General features: G+C 34.1%; 1 protein-coding gene across 1 annotated transcript in view; it reads left to right on the forward strand.

Moving 5' to 3' along the window:
- The window catches only part of LOC308633190 (androglobin-like), a gene marked incomplete at both ends in the record, with an annotated part of 78981 nt that overhangs the window by 26252 nt on the left and 34100 nt on the right, over positions 1 to 18629 (forward strand). The window contains 5 exon segments of the mRNA XM_081265733.1: positions 1787 to 1926; positions 4655 to 4741; positions 10373 to 10620; positions 14600 to 14628; positions 14630 to 14747. Of these exon segments, the coding sequence (XP_081121859.1) occupies positions 1787 to 1926; positions 4655 to 4741; positions 10373 to 10620; positions 14600 to 14628; positions 14630 to 14747 (622 nt within the window).

An 18629-nucleotide genomic window follows, 5' to 3' on the forward strand; every position in this document is an offset into this window, starting at 1 on the left:
TCTAGTTTTCTTAAATGTGTCATTTATATGCATATTTAAATTAAGTCTGCACAATTTAATTTGTTATACTTTAAGGAAGCAATGTGTAGTATCAATAGATCAAAAATATTACCATGAAAATAGCTATAGGTCTAGTCAAATCATGCTTAAAAATATGTTAATGCTAAATATCTATTCCTGTGCTTTTAAAAAATAGATTTCTTGAGAGACAATTCACATGCTGTATAATTTATTCATTTAAATGCACTATTCAGTAGTGTTTAATAATAAAAGCATTCTTAACAGAAAAATGTTACCTTTGATCATCTGTGAGCAGGTGTTCTTTGTTTAATTTGTCTAGATTAACATCTCATAGTTGTTTAAGACTTTTCCTTTATAGGAATCCTGACCCCTTTAAAAAATTGTCTTTAAAATTGAAGTGTAGGAAGGGAACACCAATTGCTGCTTTTTTATTGTGGTAAAATAAACATAATGTAAAATTTAATATTCTAATCATTTAAGTGCACCATTCAGCGGCATTAAGTATTTTTATACTGTTGTGCAACCATTACCACTACCTATTTCCAGAAATTGCATCATCCCAAGCAGAAATTCTCTACTCATTATAAATAATGTCCCATTCTTCTCCCCTGTCCTAGCTACTAGCAACCTCTTACTATCTGCATAAATTTGCCTTTTCTAGTTACCTTAAATAGGTGTCAATCACACAGTGTCCTCTTGCATCTTGCTTGTTTCTCTGTGAATTCTTATTGGTCAGTTCATTTGAAATTAGAAGGCAGTTATCATACCCCTGCCTTTGAACCTGGCTAACTCTACATAATTTCTTAAGGATGGATGTAAAAGAGATAGAGCCACTAAATAAAGCAACATGAAATTCAAGATGGTGAGTGTTGTATTTTTTTAAAGTGTTTTTTTTTATCATATTGCTCACATGTACCTGAGAAAACCATGCTTTCATGAATCTTTATTCTAGTCTCACTTCATTTTCCATACTTCCAAATGTTGCACTTCTCTTTCTGTTCCACAGTACTTTGAACATATGATATTCTGTGTTGTTGGCATACGTGCACTCCTCACTAGATTTTAAGTAATTAACGGTAGTAGACCATGTGTTATGTGTATTTTGGAAATTATAATGGTGGACACAACTGGGCAAAATATTTTGAGGAATAAGTTCATAATAAAAGCACATAAAACTAAAATTTAAAAAAAATCTCTAAAAGTTCAAAATAATTAATGTTATCATTTTGTTTCATGTTATTGATTAGAAAGCAATATGCATATAGGCAAATATACACTGATTTCATTAAATGAGATAAGAATTTACTTCATATTAAAATATTAGCTTTTTAAAATTCAGAATAGGTATAACATGGGAATTAAAGTATAATATCAAGTAGCACATATCAGAATAAGCCATAATTATTAAAGTTATATTTGAGGAATTTACATTATGACAATATAAAGTAAATTAATTATGCCTAAACTAATCCCTGGTTGTATAATGTTTTGGTTTTGCTATTTGAAACATTTTAATTTACTGTACTATGTGCTCACAAGCCCTCATAAATAAGGACAATATTAATATGGATGTGCTATAATTAAATAAATCATAAGCTAAAATGCCCCACCAATGTATTACTAGAAAACAGTATCAGTGTTCAAATGTGAGATGCTGACATAAATTTATACAACAGCAAGTTACAATGTCAGCAGTGTGTGATAATATATGATAAAAATAATATAAATCACTGATAATGTTACATTCTTTCCTTCTTTATTTTAGGGTTGCTGGAGAAAGATAACTGTTGATTACATCATGACTTTTGATGAAGATAACAATCTATTGCTTCCAGTTTCAACCTGTGAATTTGAACTCTGGCCAATGCTGTTGTCTAAAGCCATCATCAAGCTGGCAAATGTTGAGTATGTAGTGAGAAATTATCCATCATTTATATAAAAACAAAAAGGCACACCAGAGCAACTGAACATCCGTATTGAATTGCTTTAGTTTTTAAAAAGGATTTCCTTCCCAACAGTGTGAACATTCATGTACAAAAGCTAATATGCCAAAGCCAGTGATTTGAAGTTTTGGGTAGTCAGCTATCACACAAAACTCCCTCAAGAAAAATACTGAAAATTATTTGATTCCAGACTCTCTTACTATAAATGGAAAATACATCGTGAAAAATAGAGTTTCCATTTAATGGGAGAAAAAGAAACTGTTTTGTAGGGGGAAATATTGGTTCATCTAAATACTGAATAATATATACTAGGATTTGGTTAAAGTTCTAATTTCTCTACATTCAACAACACCTTACACAACTTGAAAAATCTGGACTTTTCAGAATGATATCAATGTGCTCCTTGGGCTTTGGTAACACTGGTCCCTTTTAAAATGTTCATGATAAGAACTACTCATATTTGCTTCAGTATGCTTACAATCAGCTCGTGTCTTCTATGCCAATATGACTTCTGTGTCCAACATATCGTGAGGCATGTCTGCTGTAGTCAATAGATAAGCAGTCATTCTCTCTTGGTGCTAGCAACGCAACACACGGTGCAAAAATCAAGAAAATAAAATAAAAAAGAAAAAAAAAGAACATAGGAGCTTGAATTGGTAATGCATGGCGACTTTTTATCACTGCTCAGTGGGAGAATGCTCACACACACTGCACAAGCCTGGATCTCATACCCTACTGCAGCCTGTCATAGCAACTCAGAATTCAATAGAAGACACCCACATGTTTTACAGAACCCTGTCAGCTATTTGCTTGAAGCACAGCCCTCTCCCTTTCAGTAATAAACATAGCAGTGTCAGTCAGAAGCCAGGTCTGCTTTGTGTGGATTTTCTTTTGGCTCAGCTTCCTTTTTGTCTCCTGAGGCTACAAAACAAAAACAGTCCTTCCTGCTGCCACCTCTCCATCTCTCTTTTCTCTTACTAACCCTAAATTTTCTCTTGAGAATTTGTTTTACCCAGCATTCAGCCCTAATTTCAATATTTTTTTAATGATAGATGAAAACTGAGGATTTTTATTGGTGGAAACTATGTTTACTTGACAATAATCATAAGGATGATGATGTTCCCAATGGTTCTAATTCTCAGACCTCACTTGAAGTTCTGAGAATTGAATCCATAAGACCAGGAGGCGTAAAATACACAATCTGGGTAGCCAGAGTGGCATTTTGTCTTTCTTAAAGCAGTAGTTCAGTAGCATGTAATAGGAATGTGAGTAACAGGGTTATTATTACTTAAATAAAATGAACAAATCCAACTTGAAAATAAAGGACCAAGCTAAGTGGAATACATTTCGTGGATTTCTTGTGGAAACCTGCACTACATGGTGCAATTTATATTTTTTCTATAACTTCTTAGTTTTTTTATGATATATAGAGATTATTTTCATATGAGGTTTAGCTTTCTACATTTAAAATCTAATCGTAACAGTTACTTAAATATCCATGTGAAACGTGTAAAGAGAAGAGCATTATTTCTATAAGGTTTGCAGTTGATTCATAAATAAAATCATACAAAAAGTAGTTCAGACTAGACTTTGTGAAATTTTTCAACAGGTGTGTGTGTGTGTGTGTGTGTGTGTGTGTGTGTGACCACAGTGGCATTTTGTCTTTCTCAAAGATTTTGTGTGTACATACACACAAAATCTTTGAGAAACATATTTATATATGACTACAGTGGTATTTTCTCTTTCTCAATGATTTTATTATATATATATATATATATATATATATATATATATATACATATATATAATATGTGTATCTATATACATAAAATCATTTCAGATTTGTAGACACATAGCAATTCATAATCCATATACAACAAACCAATAGAAATCTATAAATACTGCTAAATACGAATGAGACAGGATTCCTTTCTGAAGAAAAGAACACAGGTGTTGGTAAGTGCCATTGCCATCATTATTGATGTATAGTGAACTGTGGCTGTGAGTCCTGAGTGGAATGGAGGAATGGCATTTCTGTTTATGAATGTAAATAGTATGAACACCTCCAAAAATATATATAAATAAAGAGAGCAAATGAGAAGAGTGTTATTTGGTTAAACACTACCTCTGACTTCATGTTACACTGGCAGGTCCACTCTTCTTTATAGGGTGAACCAGATGTCTGGTTTCTCTGCAGTTATATAAGGAATTCATTAAGAACTTCTGATGCCCATTTGGCCTACCATGGATGAGACTGACTTAACAAACACCCTCATAGGCCACTTAAAATACTTATTGAATTGAAACAATAAAAATCACTGCTGTAGTCTCAAAAGAACAATATAATCATAAATATTAAAAATATGAAATGAGTTATGCACTTTTTATGTTATATATTTCATAAGATGAAAGTTTTATGTATATGGCATTAATATTAATTTTAGATCTTTTTAAAATACAGCTTATATGCATGTTTTTCACATATATTTTGAACTTTACCATTGGGGCATACTTAGGGTTTTAATGAATCATCTAATTGATAAGACAATATTTTCTTGTACTATAATGTATAACCACTATGACCCCCCATGTTGATTATTATGCTGCTGTTTATTAGAGATTCTAGTTCTTATATATTCCTCTGTGTTCCAAATTTTGGTAAGTATTGCATGATGTGTTTTCTCTTTTAGCATTCACATAGCACAGAGGCGAGAACTGGGAGAGTTCACAGTTATTCATGTGCTCACAGGGTGGTTACCGGAAGTCATTTCTCTTCAGTAAGTTTGACTATTAAGTCACTCATATCTATTTTTTCTTTATTCCCAATATGTATTTAAAATATTCTTAGTCATTAAGAAAATTTCAAGAAAGTTTCTGTTTTACATATGTGAGAATAACATTTACAGTGTTATATAAAACTCATTGGGTATTTCAGGGTAAATTCTACTTCACTGTATAGAAGAATAACCCCCCACAGCTTCTTAGTTATAACTGACCCCTGTAACAAAAGACACATCAATAATAATAGTAATAATGGTAATAGTAGTAATAAGCTTACTAAGAATGGATATGTCACATATAAGTGGGAAACACTGAAAAAATGAGTAGTTTTAAAAGAGGTGGTTTTGGAGCTGGGGTTATGGCTCAGAGGTAGAGCGCTCACCTGGCGTGCGTGAAGCACTGGGTTCAATCCTTAGCACCACATAAATATAAAAGGTGTCCACCTATAACTAAGAAATAAATATTAAAAAAAGAGGTGGTTTTGAATTTCAGCACATCCGTAAATTCAGTAAAAAAAGGAAAATTCAGTAAAAAAAGGAAATTTTTAGAGAAATGATACGAAAAATGAAAAACTTTCAGTCTCCACAGTGGTAACCCGTGAAAGGCAAATAAAAGTTGGAATGGGCATTAAGGTTGTTAACATAGATTCTTCTGACACCATCTTCAGGCAGATGAAGTCTACTCTTACCTTTAGTGGCTAACTTCTATTCTTTCTGGTAGACAAGTGAGTAAGGAGGTAGGATACTTTCTGTCTTTGCACATTTAAGTTCTGCTTTTAGGAAAATAGAAGGAAGACAGAGCGCTTGCCTGTTATCTGGTGCTTCTCAGTTGTGTTTGTCTTCAGTTGACCCTCCTTGATGGATACTTTTTGTGAAGGAAACGTGATCTTTGTTTGTAACTTAGGGAGAAGTCAAAAATGGCACCTTTTCAAATCCCTTTTCTGATATCCAAAAGATTTTCTGATGTAGTGTGGACAATGTTAGTGAAAGAAGTAGAAGGGGAATGAAATTGAAAGACTATGAACTGCTCTAAAATTTTAATTCTAGTGTTGATGGAATGCTAAGAGTAAAATTGTAGGTGAATATTAAAGGCATTCATATACTTTCATAATATAAAGATACCACGTGAATTATAATTGTTGACAAAATGTCTATGAAAGTGACATAAAGGGAAAAAAAACATGAGCTTTGGTGTTAGAACAGTATAGTGAGAGTTAACTTCTTATACTTCCACTTTCAAGCTATGAGAATCTTGCAAGTAATATAAATTCTCAGAGCCCAGTTTTCTCATCTGTAAAATGGGAGATAATATGATGTACTCTGGATGGTGTACTGAGATTGAGTAGGTGAAAGAAAAGGCATCTACTCAGAAAAAAAGTAGTTAGATTATGGTAGAGACATAATTATTCAAAATGCCTTTGCCATCTCTAATGACTTTCTATATATTGTTTAATATTATCTTGCTGTAGTCCAGCTGCAGCAAACTAACGGGGTGGGGGGTGTTGCGGGGGAGGGGGGTGGCGGGGGGGGGGTGACGAAGAACTTGTGCACATTGATACAGCAGGAATGGGAGCCCTTTATTGTAGGACAACAGAGGTAGTTATCCATTCCACACAGCTTATCTTAATTAGCATAAACTAGATACATCAGTCAACCAATAAGGAATCTCCACACTTAATGGCTCGCTGGCATTACTTCACAAACCACTCCCCCTGGCAAAATTCCAGGCGCTATCCTGACTTGTTTATAGACTCTAACATTATCTAGAAAGATGCTTGGTAGTTAATAATCAACCTTTGGAAACATGTTGAATAAATGAGATTAAGAGCAAGTGAAGAATAAGTGAGATTCACCCAGAACATTAATTCTACCTTACAATTATACCGTAACCTTAAAAAGTTTATATATATATATATATATATATATGTGTGTGTTTATATATATATATATATATATATATACACACACACACACACATATACACACACACATATAGAAAAAGATGTTATGAAACAGTGTATTAAAAAAATTGTCCAAAAATGTTTAAATTGAAACATGGGAACAGAAACCAAGAGGCAGGGGATGGGTCAGGAAAGGCTTTATGGACAAGGTTCTGACTTGACTGGAGCCTCTAGCATTTTCTGTGGCAGGTTAGAGAAAGGAAGGCAAGAGAATGAAAAAAAAACTGGAAAACAATAGGAGCAAAGGCCCACAGCATGTTCAGGAGTAGGATGTCTTTGTTAATAAGAAGAATTTGAATATTAAGCAGTCCTATTCATGGTTTCCTGCAAGTGAAGGAAAAGTAGGGTGTCAAGACTTCAAATTTTTATTGACTACATTATTTTCCATAGGAAAATCAGTAAGGGAGAAAGTGTGTTTTAGCAACTCCATCAGAAAACTCCTTCCTCTTATTCTCCCATGTGGACCACCAAGGGCAGGCACTGCTCTATTTGTGAATTTTGACCTTTTCCCTATTTTTTTCCTTACAGATAGTAAAGTTTTATCTTTGAAAATAAAAAAATGGAATTGATTCTAATTCTCCATGTACTGACTGAAGCACAGAATTAAATACACATCAGAGTAAATGTTAGAAATCAGACAATTTCAAATAGAGGGATTACTCATTTGCCTATCTGATGGGTGGTCCATCTGTGAATACAGCACTCTGCCACCTCATCTTTAAGTCAAATTGTCCAAGAAGTTTTATGTGTCATTCCATGGTGACATTTGAACATATCATCTTCATAGAATAACATTTTTTGTATTGTAGATAGAAAAAAAATGACAACATGTGTTTGGGATTCACAAAGATCTTTTTGAATCCTGACTTTCTCATTTGCTAATTGTGTGACCATGTAAAATTACAACCTCTTAACACTCAATAAAATTGCAAAATCAATGTTGCTGAGCTGTAGTGGGGTTAAATGCACAGATAAAATATACTGAAGGCTGCAATATATGGGGAATCCAAGAGGATTAGGGGGAAGTTCAGATACTCAAACTAGTCTGAGACACACAGAGAACCCTATTCTTTTCAAATCAGAGTTTATCTCACTGATTATTCTTAGAGAATGTCAAATGAATGAGTGGTTAGGGTAGGGTTAGGGTCAATATACACCACTATCCTCCTACCTCCCACTGTCTTCTCATCGAACTTTCCTTCCTTTCTGTCATACCAATGAAATGGCTTTTCGTAAAGTCAACAAAGACTTCAACACTGTTTAATCTGGTGGTCATATTTTCCACTCCCCCATTTGCTTACCATCTCTTTATTTGACTCCCTTGAACAACTTCTTTTGCAACACTTGATTTTCTTGGCTTCGTAATAACCCTGTGTTCTCCTCCTATCTTATTTGCTGGTCTTTCCCAGCCTTCCTGAATAGTTCCTCAACCACTAAATGATGGTTTGTAACAGAGATACTGTCCCATGACTTTAATGTACAGTTTGCTTATAACTCTCAAGTTTTTATATCCAGGCCTGGTATTTTCTTAACTGTAGACGTTACTGGTACACAGCTTTCCAAATGACATAGCTTACATTGGTGTCAAAAGTGTATCTCAAACTCAAAATATCCAGAAAGGAACTCTAGGTTCTCAGTCTCCCAAACCTGTACCTTTCCTACCATCCCTCTTCTGAGGTCATTGCACCATCATCCACTTAGTTCTCAACCTAAAGAAAATTCTAGAAATTTTCCTTGATCACTCATCTCCTCACCTTTCACTTGCAGTCTTTCACTGAGCTCTGCCCACTGTAGATTCTCTACTTGGGCTGAATCTATTTGTTTTTCTATGTCTTACTATTACCCTCCCAGTTCAGCTCACCACCACAGCTACAGGGTGAGCTGGCCTCTCTGGGTCTATTTTAACCTCCTCTAGTGAATTTTCTACATGGTAACTAGAGTAGTTAAAAAAAGCATAATAAACAAACATTTCCCCCCTCTCTATATATAGCCTGTGTATACACACACATATGGTCAGATCATATCCCTCACCTTCTTTTAAACCTTTCAGTGGTTAGCTATGATACTTGAACGAAGTTTCCAAATCTTCACCCTGGTTTTCACACTATGCTGACTCATACACAGTCTCTTGTCTCTTCCCTGACCTTATCTCCATCCTAGCAACCGTTCATTGGCTACAAACTCATGGCTCCTTGGGGTCTTTTCTTGAGTTGTGGTTCCTGCCACTGTTGTTTATGTTGTTTTCTTTCTGTTTTGTTTTGTCTGGAATTCTTGTCCATCAGATATCTGCTTTGCTGAATATGTTATAGAATTTGGGTCTCAATTACCATAAATATCAACTCCTCAGACAAAGCCTTCTTGACCATCCAACCTAAATTATTCCTTTAGCAACTTATGCCCTATCCCATCTGCTTTTGGTTCATTTTCATAATGGAAGTTGTACTCCATGCAATTCTCTCTCTCTCTCTCTCTCTCTATCTCTCTCTCTCTCTCTCTCTCTCTCTCTCCCCTGTGTCCATTCACTGGATGTTAAGGTCCATGAGAGTAGGGAATAATGATTCTTTTTTATCTTACTAAATTTTATGCCTAATGTGGCTAGAACAATGCCACAGAGTAACTGCATAGAGTAAGTGTGTGATAAATGAGTAACTTGAAAAGTATTTTTATAGGCTACACTAGATGTGTGTAAAAGGGTCTTTGGAATTTAGATCAAAAACAAGTAGTGTAATTCCCCCAAACATAAGACTTAAGCTACCATCAAAGGCATTGAAATTAATGAAGCTGTTTGAGGTAGGAAAACCAACTCAGAGAAGGAAGAACAGCAATGGAGTGGGAGAGAGAATAGAGTAATCTTAGAGCAGCACTTGATTCTGCGTGGCTGAATTATATGCTGCTGAATTCTAGAAGATGAGTGGGTCTGGGGTGGAGATAAGCAGGAGCCACATAGACACAGCCTTTTATGGCTTGTTAAGAAATTTTCACAGTATCCTCACAGGGAAAGCATATCATTGAGGAATTTAGATGAGAGGATGACCTTATCATATTTGTGATTTTGGAAGATGGCTCAGAGCCATACAACAAATGGCAGGACTGGAGCAAGGAGACTGACTTGGGATTTTCTAAGGCCTTCTGCTGAGGAAGCAGTGATGAAAATGGAGAAAACATGATTTACTGCAGGGAGAGAAGATAGGATCAAAGTGACACTGGATTTTATTTGATCAGGATTTTAAGGAGAAAGACCTGGTCATTCTCAGTTTTTAGTTCTGAGTACTTAGTAGAAGGTGGTAGCAGGACACACTTGTTTCTTATTTTTTATTCCTTTTTAGACAGATGTCTATTAGGTCTCCCTTTTGCATGGTAGACCACCTGCTACTCACATAAATGTACATATTTTTCCCCATCATGGTTTCAACATACCTGTTTCCCTTGCTGGACTGAGTAATCCTTGAGATGAGTAAAACTGTTTTTGGTCTCTTAGTGTCAGCAAATCCCAGCACACAGTAGGTACTCAGTAAAAGGATGTTGCATGAATGAATGTATGATGGTGGGGGTTTTTGAACTAAAAATTCATGTAATGATTAAAATTACTCTTAGCAAATTGTCAATAATGTATTGATATGAAGTGTAAAGGTGTCTTGAAAATTATTATTGATGTTTTTTCTCTAAGCCCTGGATATACGGACAAAGTTTGGGATCTCTTGAAAGAAATATTGCCCGAGTTTAAGCTGCCAGATGAGCTCAACTCTGAAAGCAAAATAACAGAGATAGAAAACAAACTAAAAGAACAAGGGAAAGAGACAAAGGATAGCAAAGAAGTCAAAGATGGGAAGGAAGTGAAAGACTCGAAGGAATTCAAAACTGATGGTTCCTTGACGGCTCTCAAACCTCCTGAGAAAGGTGACAAGGTTACAAAGGGTAAGACATTGTACATCAAAGTTTCATTCAACATGGACACTGCATGTAAATCCCTTGCAATATTGTGAACCTAAAGCTCCTTTAGTGTCATAATCATCCTTTAATGTTGTAAAAACTGCCATGTAATGAACATGTTTCTCTTAGGACTTCAGAATTTACAGCAGTGTTTACCATGCATAAGTTTTTGTTCCATATTTTGCTTTCTTTAAAAATTAAAGGTGATTCTCTACTTCAATGATATTAAATTAATTCTGTGTTATCATATAAGGAGATAAAATATTACTATAGAAAGAGACACAAAATTCTAAATTTTTATCAAACACATTTTTCTTATATGTTTTTGTGCACAGAGCAATGGACCCAAACAGTAAAGGAGAAAAATTATCCTGTTTTGTTCCAGGGAAGGTGAAATAAGCATGGATGATTTTTTCAATATTTATTTTAAAGTGGAAGTTCAAATCTGAAGAAAAGTAATTTTGATTAATTTTATGAAGTACAGGATCATTTCTCTTGTCAAGATGAAAAATATGTTGGATAATTATTTATTTTGTGTCTTTTAAAACATTTTATATGGATATAAATGTGAACAATAATGCTTGTATAATGAAGTAGAATCAAATATACTACAAAATAGTCAACTTATTTATATATCTTGGTATTATTTACAATGATCTTTCAAATGTTTATTTATAAAATATTGACTTTTATTATAATTATTCTTTATTAAGATCTTGTCCACCAGCATTTCCTCTAGTATACTGCACAGAAATTATTACTTTAGATTTTCCTCAAAAATACAACAAAATTACCTGTGTATGTGATATCTGTCCCTATAGACCCCTCTTGAAATGATCTAACATGTATTCATTATGAAAAGAAGCCTGGCTAAATTAGTTTTATCCAGTATATTCCAAACTGATTTGCTTCTAGAAGCGTTACTCATGTAGACTCACAAATTATCATTTATCCATCCATTCACTAATTCATTCAAATATACCGCTTGCTAATTAGAATACCAGTTGTTTCCCAAGAATTAATGGTATCTTGGTAAACAAATCAGATGTGAAATCTGCCTTCTAGAACTTACAGTCAAGTGAAAGAGACTAACATTAATGATGTCAAAAATAGTATATAACCACATACTAAAATATGAGCCTTGAAAGGAAGTATAGGATTTTGGCAATTCATTGGGGTACCTGTTCTAGGCCATCAGGGAAGAATTCTCTAGGAATTTTGAGGAATTACCTAGAGGAAGATGAGGATTGTAGAGGAAAGAGAACCAGGCAGAGTAAATAATGAGTATAACGATTATCAGGCAGTAGGAGGGATGACCGTGTGTTGAAGGAGTGGGTAGAAAATGTGTTTAGTAGGAGAGGAAGTGAAGAGATAATGTGGCTCAAGAAAAATAATTGGATCAAATCGTATAGGCCGTGCCAAGGTTATTGATCTTTTTGTCATCAGAGTTACTGACTGCCAATGGTGAGTTTAGAATAGAATCACAATCTGATTGCTCTTTCAAAGGATCACTCTGATGCCTGAGAAAAATAGTCTGGAGGTGGAACAGGGTATCAGGGGTGTGGGCCAATGTGTAAGAACCAACTTGGTGACTGTCACATCATCTTATAAGAATGGGGAAGAAGGTATTGGCAGTGCAGATGCAGGTGAGGTGGTTGGTTCAAGTGATATTTAAGAATTAAAAAATGGCAGACCTTAGCAAAGATAATTGGGAAGATTTTGAATTGCAAACCAGGATAGATGTAGCACCTATTAGGAGAGAGCACAAAATGGTTTTGAATATATTGAATTTGAAATGCCTTTGAGACAAGAGAATTTCTTATACTGGTTTCAAGACTGGTAATGTGCATTTGGGAGTCACTGACAAGTGCACACTAAAACCATAGAAGATATTTCACAAGGAGAAAGTATAGTGTGAGAAGACTAGGAAGGCTGAGACTTGAAACACCTACACATCTGAGAGCTCAGTACAAAATGATGGGCTGATGAATGAGACTAAGGAGTGTCAGAGAAGCAGGGAAAGCCCAAACAGAGCATGTGGGCATTGAAATCAGAGGGGATAATAATGTTTCAAGAATCAAAGAGATTGTCAGGTATTGTTGAGAGATGAACAATAATGAGAACTTAATTTTTTCCATTCGATGTCTTAATGGGAATGTCATCAGACACTGGGGACTGATGGGAATGAAGTACGTAGTGGAGGCACTTACGAAGTAAATGGGAAATAACATAATCTTTAGAAGTTCTTGAAGAACGGGAAAGTCACAAAGTGGAACTGACAGGGAATAATGTGGGACCCAGACAGAATATATATTTGCTCACCTCATCAGGGAGAACGGCAGTGGTTTTAGGTGATGATTGGGAGGATCCAGGGAGATGACTTCAACAACATACTTTTCCTGAGAATGTGGGAGGAGAAGGATCCACAGTCCAGCAGGAGGGTTTGTCCCAGCCCAGGAAGTCTAATGGCTCTTCCATTCTAATAGCTGGATGGACACAGGTCATGTAGGGACAGGGGTGTTTGATACAGATGTGGATGGGTGAACAGGTTTATTTAATTGGGAGAAGTTGAGAATTTCTGACAAAAGACTTCTACTTTCTCTATTAATAGAAAGCTTAGCTCTGAGCTGAGAGTAAGGTGGATATGGAAAATGTTGGAGTCCTGGAGATTTGAGTTAATGTGGAGAGGATTGTAGAATTAGGACTCAACTAGCAAGTTATTTAGAATAGGATTTTGCCTGATGGTTGGACTTAAATGGAAGAGAAATAACAACTACCTAGGATATTTGCCAAAAACACATTTTGGTAAATACTGTTACATATTATCCAAATTTCTAAATTAAACAGCTTGGTTTTTTTTCTATTATTTTCATTAGATAGTAGATTATTTTTAAATAATAAATTCAGCATAGGTGTCTGAAGACTGTTAAAGTTCAATTTTAAGATTATAAATGAAATCACAAACCGCTACACCAAATTTGATGCATTGAATCAAGTTAACATTTATACAAAATCCACAAAATGAAAGTTTAATAACATTTTTGCATGGAAGTTTCCTAGTTAAATATTTCTTCCTCCCTTTGAAGTTATGGTTTTCCTCAATTTTATGTCAAACATAGGTGTTAAATCTGTTAAAGCTAAGAAATGAAACAGGTATACTTTGGATGCTAAGGAACTGTATAAAGTTTTTAATACCTATTGTTTTTAATTTATGCAAAGTTTTAAGAAAATAAATCCTGTGACCAATGGTGATTATAAATTTAGAAGCTTATACAGAGAATGAAATGACCAAAATCTAAAAATTCTGATTTAGAATTGGAAGGGATTACGAGTAAAAAAATCTTGGAGGAAATTTGGTTTTATATTAAAGGAGGACATATTTCATAGAAATGTGTTTATGCATAAGAATTCAAACAGAGGGGATAGTTCTGGGCTCATGAGTTTTATTACACATGCCATGCTGGCAAAAAGAGGTTGGTTTGTGGGTGTTGGTTGAGTTCCAGTTCCACAAAAAGATATATTTTGTTTCCTTATTTCCTTGAGATGAAGGCCCCAGATAAGATTTAGAGGGCCCCATAGTCAGGACTCAATCCTCAGCCCATGCTTTGTTGTTTGTTGTTTTCATTTTTTAATTGAGAAAATTAAGATGGCACTCTAATTTTATATAAATAAAATATATTCCAATAATGATCTCCATGAAATGCAAAATTATGTATAATAATTTAGTTATTATGTATAACAATAAGCAATGTTGTATGTCTTTCAAAGTACTTGTGGATTTTCAAAACTTTCTCTGGCTTTATTGTGATCTTTCTAATTAAAGGAGATTATGTTTGGGGGAAGTTGTAGCTATAGTTTTACATTTCAAAATATAATTGTTCTGGTCTTTTTTTTCATACAATGACTAATAAATGTAGCTTGAGAGTTACTAGTTAAAAGATTTATGATTTTTTTGCTATGTTAGAGAAAACAGATATGAAAGATCTTGGGAAGAAAAAAAAGTAAAGATGGAGAAAAGGAAAAGGAAAAGGAAAAGGAAAAATTCAAATTTTCAATTCATGGCTCAAGACCCTCATCAGATGTACAGCACTCCATGCAGTCCCTCTCTGATTGTAAGCTCTCTGTCTCAGAATGCTCTTTATTTTAGTCGTTCCCTAAAATGCTGGAAAATGTGGAAGCACAGAGATGTATTTTCTGTTTTGAAATATCTAAGAAAGATTGTTGGGCTTTTCCCATAAGTGTTGGGCCCTCTATGTAAAGAATGGCTGTGCACATCGCGGCCAGGTCCTCTATAGAAGACAGAAGCAAGCCAAGTTCTTCCCGCATGGCAGTCCAAGGAGAAGCAGCCCCATGTGGGCATTTTTCTGAAACATGATTACGAGTCTAAATTTATCATCCAGATCCAAGTAAATTTGTAGCTCCTCGTTTAGTAACATCCAAATTAAAGGAAATGTGTGTGTGTAACTCTTTGCTCACAGTGTATGTACCTCCAGCTCTTTGACAGTTTCAGAAAATAACTAATGAAGCATGGTCTCTATAGTGGTGGCCTGTTTACTGACAACCGTACTTTTTTTGTGTATCACATTGTGACTGGACAAATGTAGCAGATCTATACAGTCTCATTGTATAAAGATCATGTTTTCTTAGTGAAAATGCTCAGGATTCTATCTAATACATAAAAATCATACTGTATCTTCCTCGTTTTAGTTAATATCCTTCCAACTTTCATAGACTGATGGTTCCAAAAGTCCTGGGTCAGGGGACCTTTATCCTCTGTACCACCTAAAACAATCTAGTACAACAGCCTCTAATGGTATCATATACTATAAAAAAATTACACTTCAGATTGTTCAAGAGGAGATTTCAATATCTCTTTTGAGACTCTGTAGTCCCAACAAGGAGTCATCTATCTTAGTGCTCCCAGAGTGTTGATTACAATTTTCAACTCATCCTTCATTACGTGGTTGAAAATATGTCTTTCTGCCTCCAGCACTGTGCTTTATCTGGTTTATTTTCATTTTGTATTCTTCCTTAATATATTATAATGATTTGTATGTGAAAATTTTAATAGTTCTGGCCTCTGATGTTTACTGAAATGAATCCAGTGATGTGGTAAAGAAAATAGTCGCTAGTTACTGCATCTTTAATTTTTCATTAAAATTTATTTTCTTGTATTGATGCCTTAAGTAATATTTTCTGAAAGTGGGAAACATCACATTATCACAGTTCATCTTTATTAAAATGGCTGAACGAGTTTCTTTCTTTGTGAAAGTGAGGGTAATGGTGCCTTTTTTCCACTGGAACACAGTTAAGGTCAATGTCAATATACAGAATGTAGTTCCGATTGGAGCCACTGCCTGAGTCAAATCCTTTATGGAAAGAGTAAGCACCAGGAAATTGATGGAGGCTCCTTAAAATCAGAATCTTCTGATTTCTTAAAGTGAGCATGATATCTGTGAGGGCTCCTCTGAGAATTAAGTATTAAAGTCCAAGTAAAGTGCTTGGTACATGTAGGTAGAAATACATTTTAGTATACTTATTGCTGAAGTCTTTGTTAATTCCTAAACATGTCCAAGATACCATGTTAAAATGAATTCTACAGGACTCTATCTACCATAAATAAAAGACAGTGGCCATATGAACTTCCTTCTCCCATACAGTTAAATGTAAGTGGTTTGGGAGACGGTATTGTTAAAATTCATTTCCTTAAAACAGCTGTTTTGGTTTTACTTATACCAGATTATACAGGGACCCTGAGCATTCAAAAGTAATTGACCTACAATTCAAACTCTATGAAAAAAATAACATGACATTTACATTATTTATATTCAACTTGACATAAATAAAATGTCATAGGTAACTGAGAAATCATGGAAAGTTTAACATGAAGTACTCCTGTTAATTTTATGAAAGTAGTGCATTTATCACAGATGTTATTAAAATAATATGTCACTCAAAGTTTTAAAATGTTACAAATAATATATAATTTTAAGGTGTCAAAAATCATGTAGATATCTATTCATGTTTATACATATATGTATATATTTACATTTATATATCTAATACATACCCTAATAACCATTTATATATCTAATACATACCCTAATAACTATGTGGCATTTAAGAGTTTTTTATTTTGTTGTTTTGAAAGTAAATGTATTCATTAAGGTTAAAAAATGGTTCAAACAGTATACATGTGTTTGTGTGTGTGTATGTGTGTGTATGTGTGTGTATGTGTGTGTGTATGTGTGTATATATATATATATATATATATATATATATATATATATGTAATCTTTACATATATAAAAATTACATAAAATCAAAGACCTGTGTTAATGATTGGCAGAAAGCTCTTTTCTAAATGGTGTTTGGAAGACCCAGCCTCCTTATTTCTTATGGTTCTAACAACTTCAGCAATGTGGATTCTAAATTTCTATACCAGCAGAAGGAAAAAGACCTAGAGCTCTGCATATCTGTGGATATTAGCAGCTTTAAAATTTGTTGAACCCTTATTCTCTAAACAACTAAATTTAAAATGTAACTTAACAAAATCTTGAATTCAAATTGTAACATTAATTTAAAATACCGAAGCTCTAGAAAAAAATGAACAAATTAGACCCTTCTCATAGCTGAGACAGAAGTAGTATCCAGGAATATTAGAGATTTGAATTTTGAAGTTATCTAATTACAAGAAAACTTAGAATTTGTTTAGTAATACAAAATAGCTCAGTAACATGGTAACTGTAATTTTGTTTAAAAAAAATACAAATCAGTAAGATTGGAATATGTCTTGTTGGAAGAGTAAGGTTGACTGTTTTCTGACCATGAGAGAGATTTTGCTGGATGTTCATAATTTCTTCTTCCTTCTGAGAACATATTTTTCCAGCCTCTGTTGAAGTAAAATATGGACTGTGCCTGTGTTCTAGCCCATGGAACAGGAACAAAAGCAATGTGCACCATTGCCAGTTGACCCCTGAAATAAATGCTCCTGTGTGAAGTCCCCCTTTTCTAACCTGGTGTGGTTAAGGGTACACTGTTAAAGATGGCGGAAGACTAGGAAAAGCAGGGAGACGTGAATTGCTGCTTGGAATCTGTCTGGGGTTTAGTCATGTCTGTGTGAAATGCTTAGATCAGAGCTTATCATGGAGTAAGCATTCAATAAAAGTTAGCCACTATAAGAAATTGAGTTAATATCACACTGGAAAATGATTTATAATCTTAGACAAATATCCCTTATGAATTTGCAGTAGTTATGTAGTAATTTGGAGTTCATCTCACTGTGAATCATTGATTCAGGCTGAAACTGTTAATTATTAAGGCAGTGAATATCTAACATAAAATGAAATCAATGATAAAAGTGCTACTTAAGCAATATTATTTATTTTATAGCATAGTCTTTTGAAATATAGGGAATAAGAAGAGGTACACTAAATTGCAACATCTAAATTATACCAATGAAATCCTCCTAAGCAATAAAATACATGTAATTAGCAAGGCAGTTTTGGAAACTGCACAACTTCTAAAGACTATACAAATATTTTAAGGCAGTTTTAGAGGTTAGGATTTTAAATGTCATCTCCTTAAGTGGGTCTTTTTTCTCCCTTAAATTTATTCACCAATTATTCAACTTGATTGTATGCATTTGTTTTTATTCCATGAAAATGAACAAATTTAACATCTGGGAAGATAAATAAGAACATTCTATGGTTTATGTAATGAATTGTTCTTTAAAAGATACAAAGCTCCTGAATCCAAATATTTCCCTCTAAGATATTCTGAAAGCATTTTTTTCATATGTAATGATATGAGGAAGTAGTATTATGGAAATCAGAATATTTACAGAGATATAATGGACCGAATATGAATTCTCTGAGACTCTTTTCAAATATCTCTTATCTTTTATGTTAACAGACTCTTTGAGAATCTTATGAAAATCATGAACCTTCTCTCTTTTCCCAAATACTTAGTGCTATTGATTGAATGTGCCCCAC

The sequence above is a fragment of the Spermophilus citellus genome, assembly GCF_964194105.1.
Source record: "Spermophilus citellus genome assembly, chromosome: 14".
NCBI lineage: Eukaryota > Metazoa > Chordata > Mammalia > Rodentia > Sciuridae > Spermophilus > Spermophilus citellus.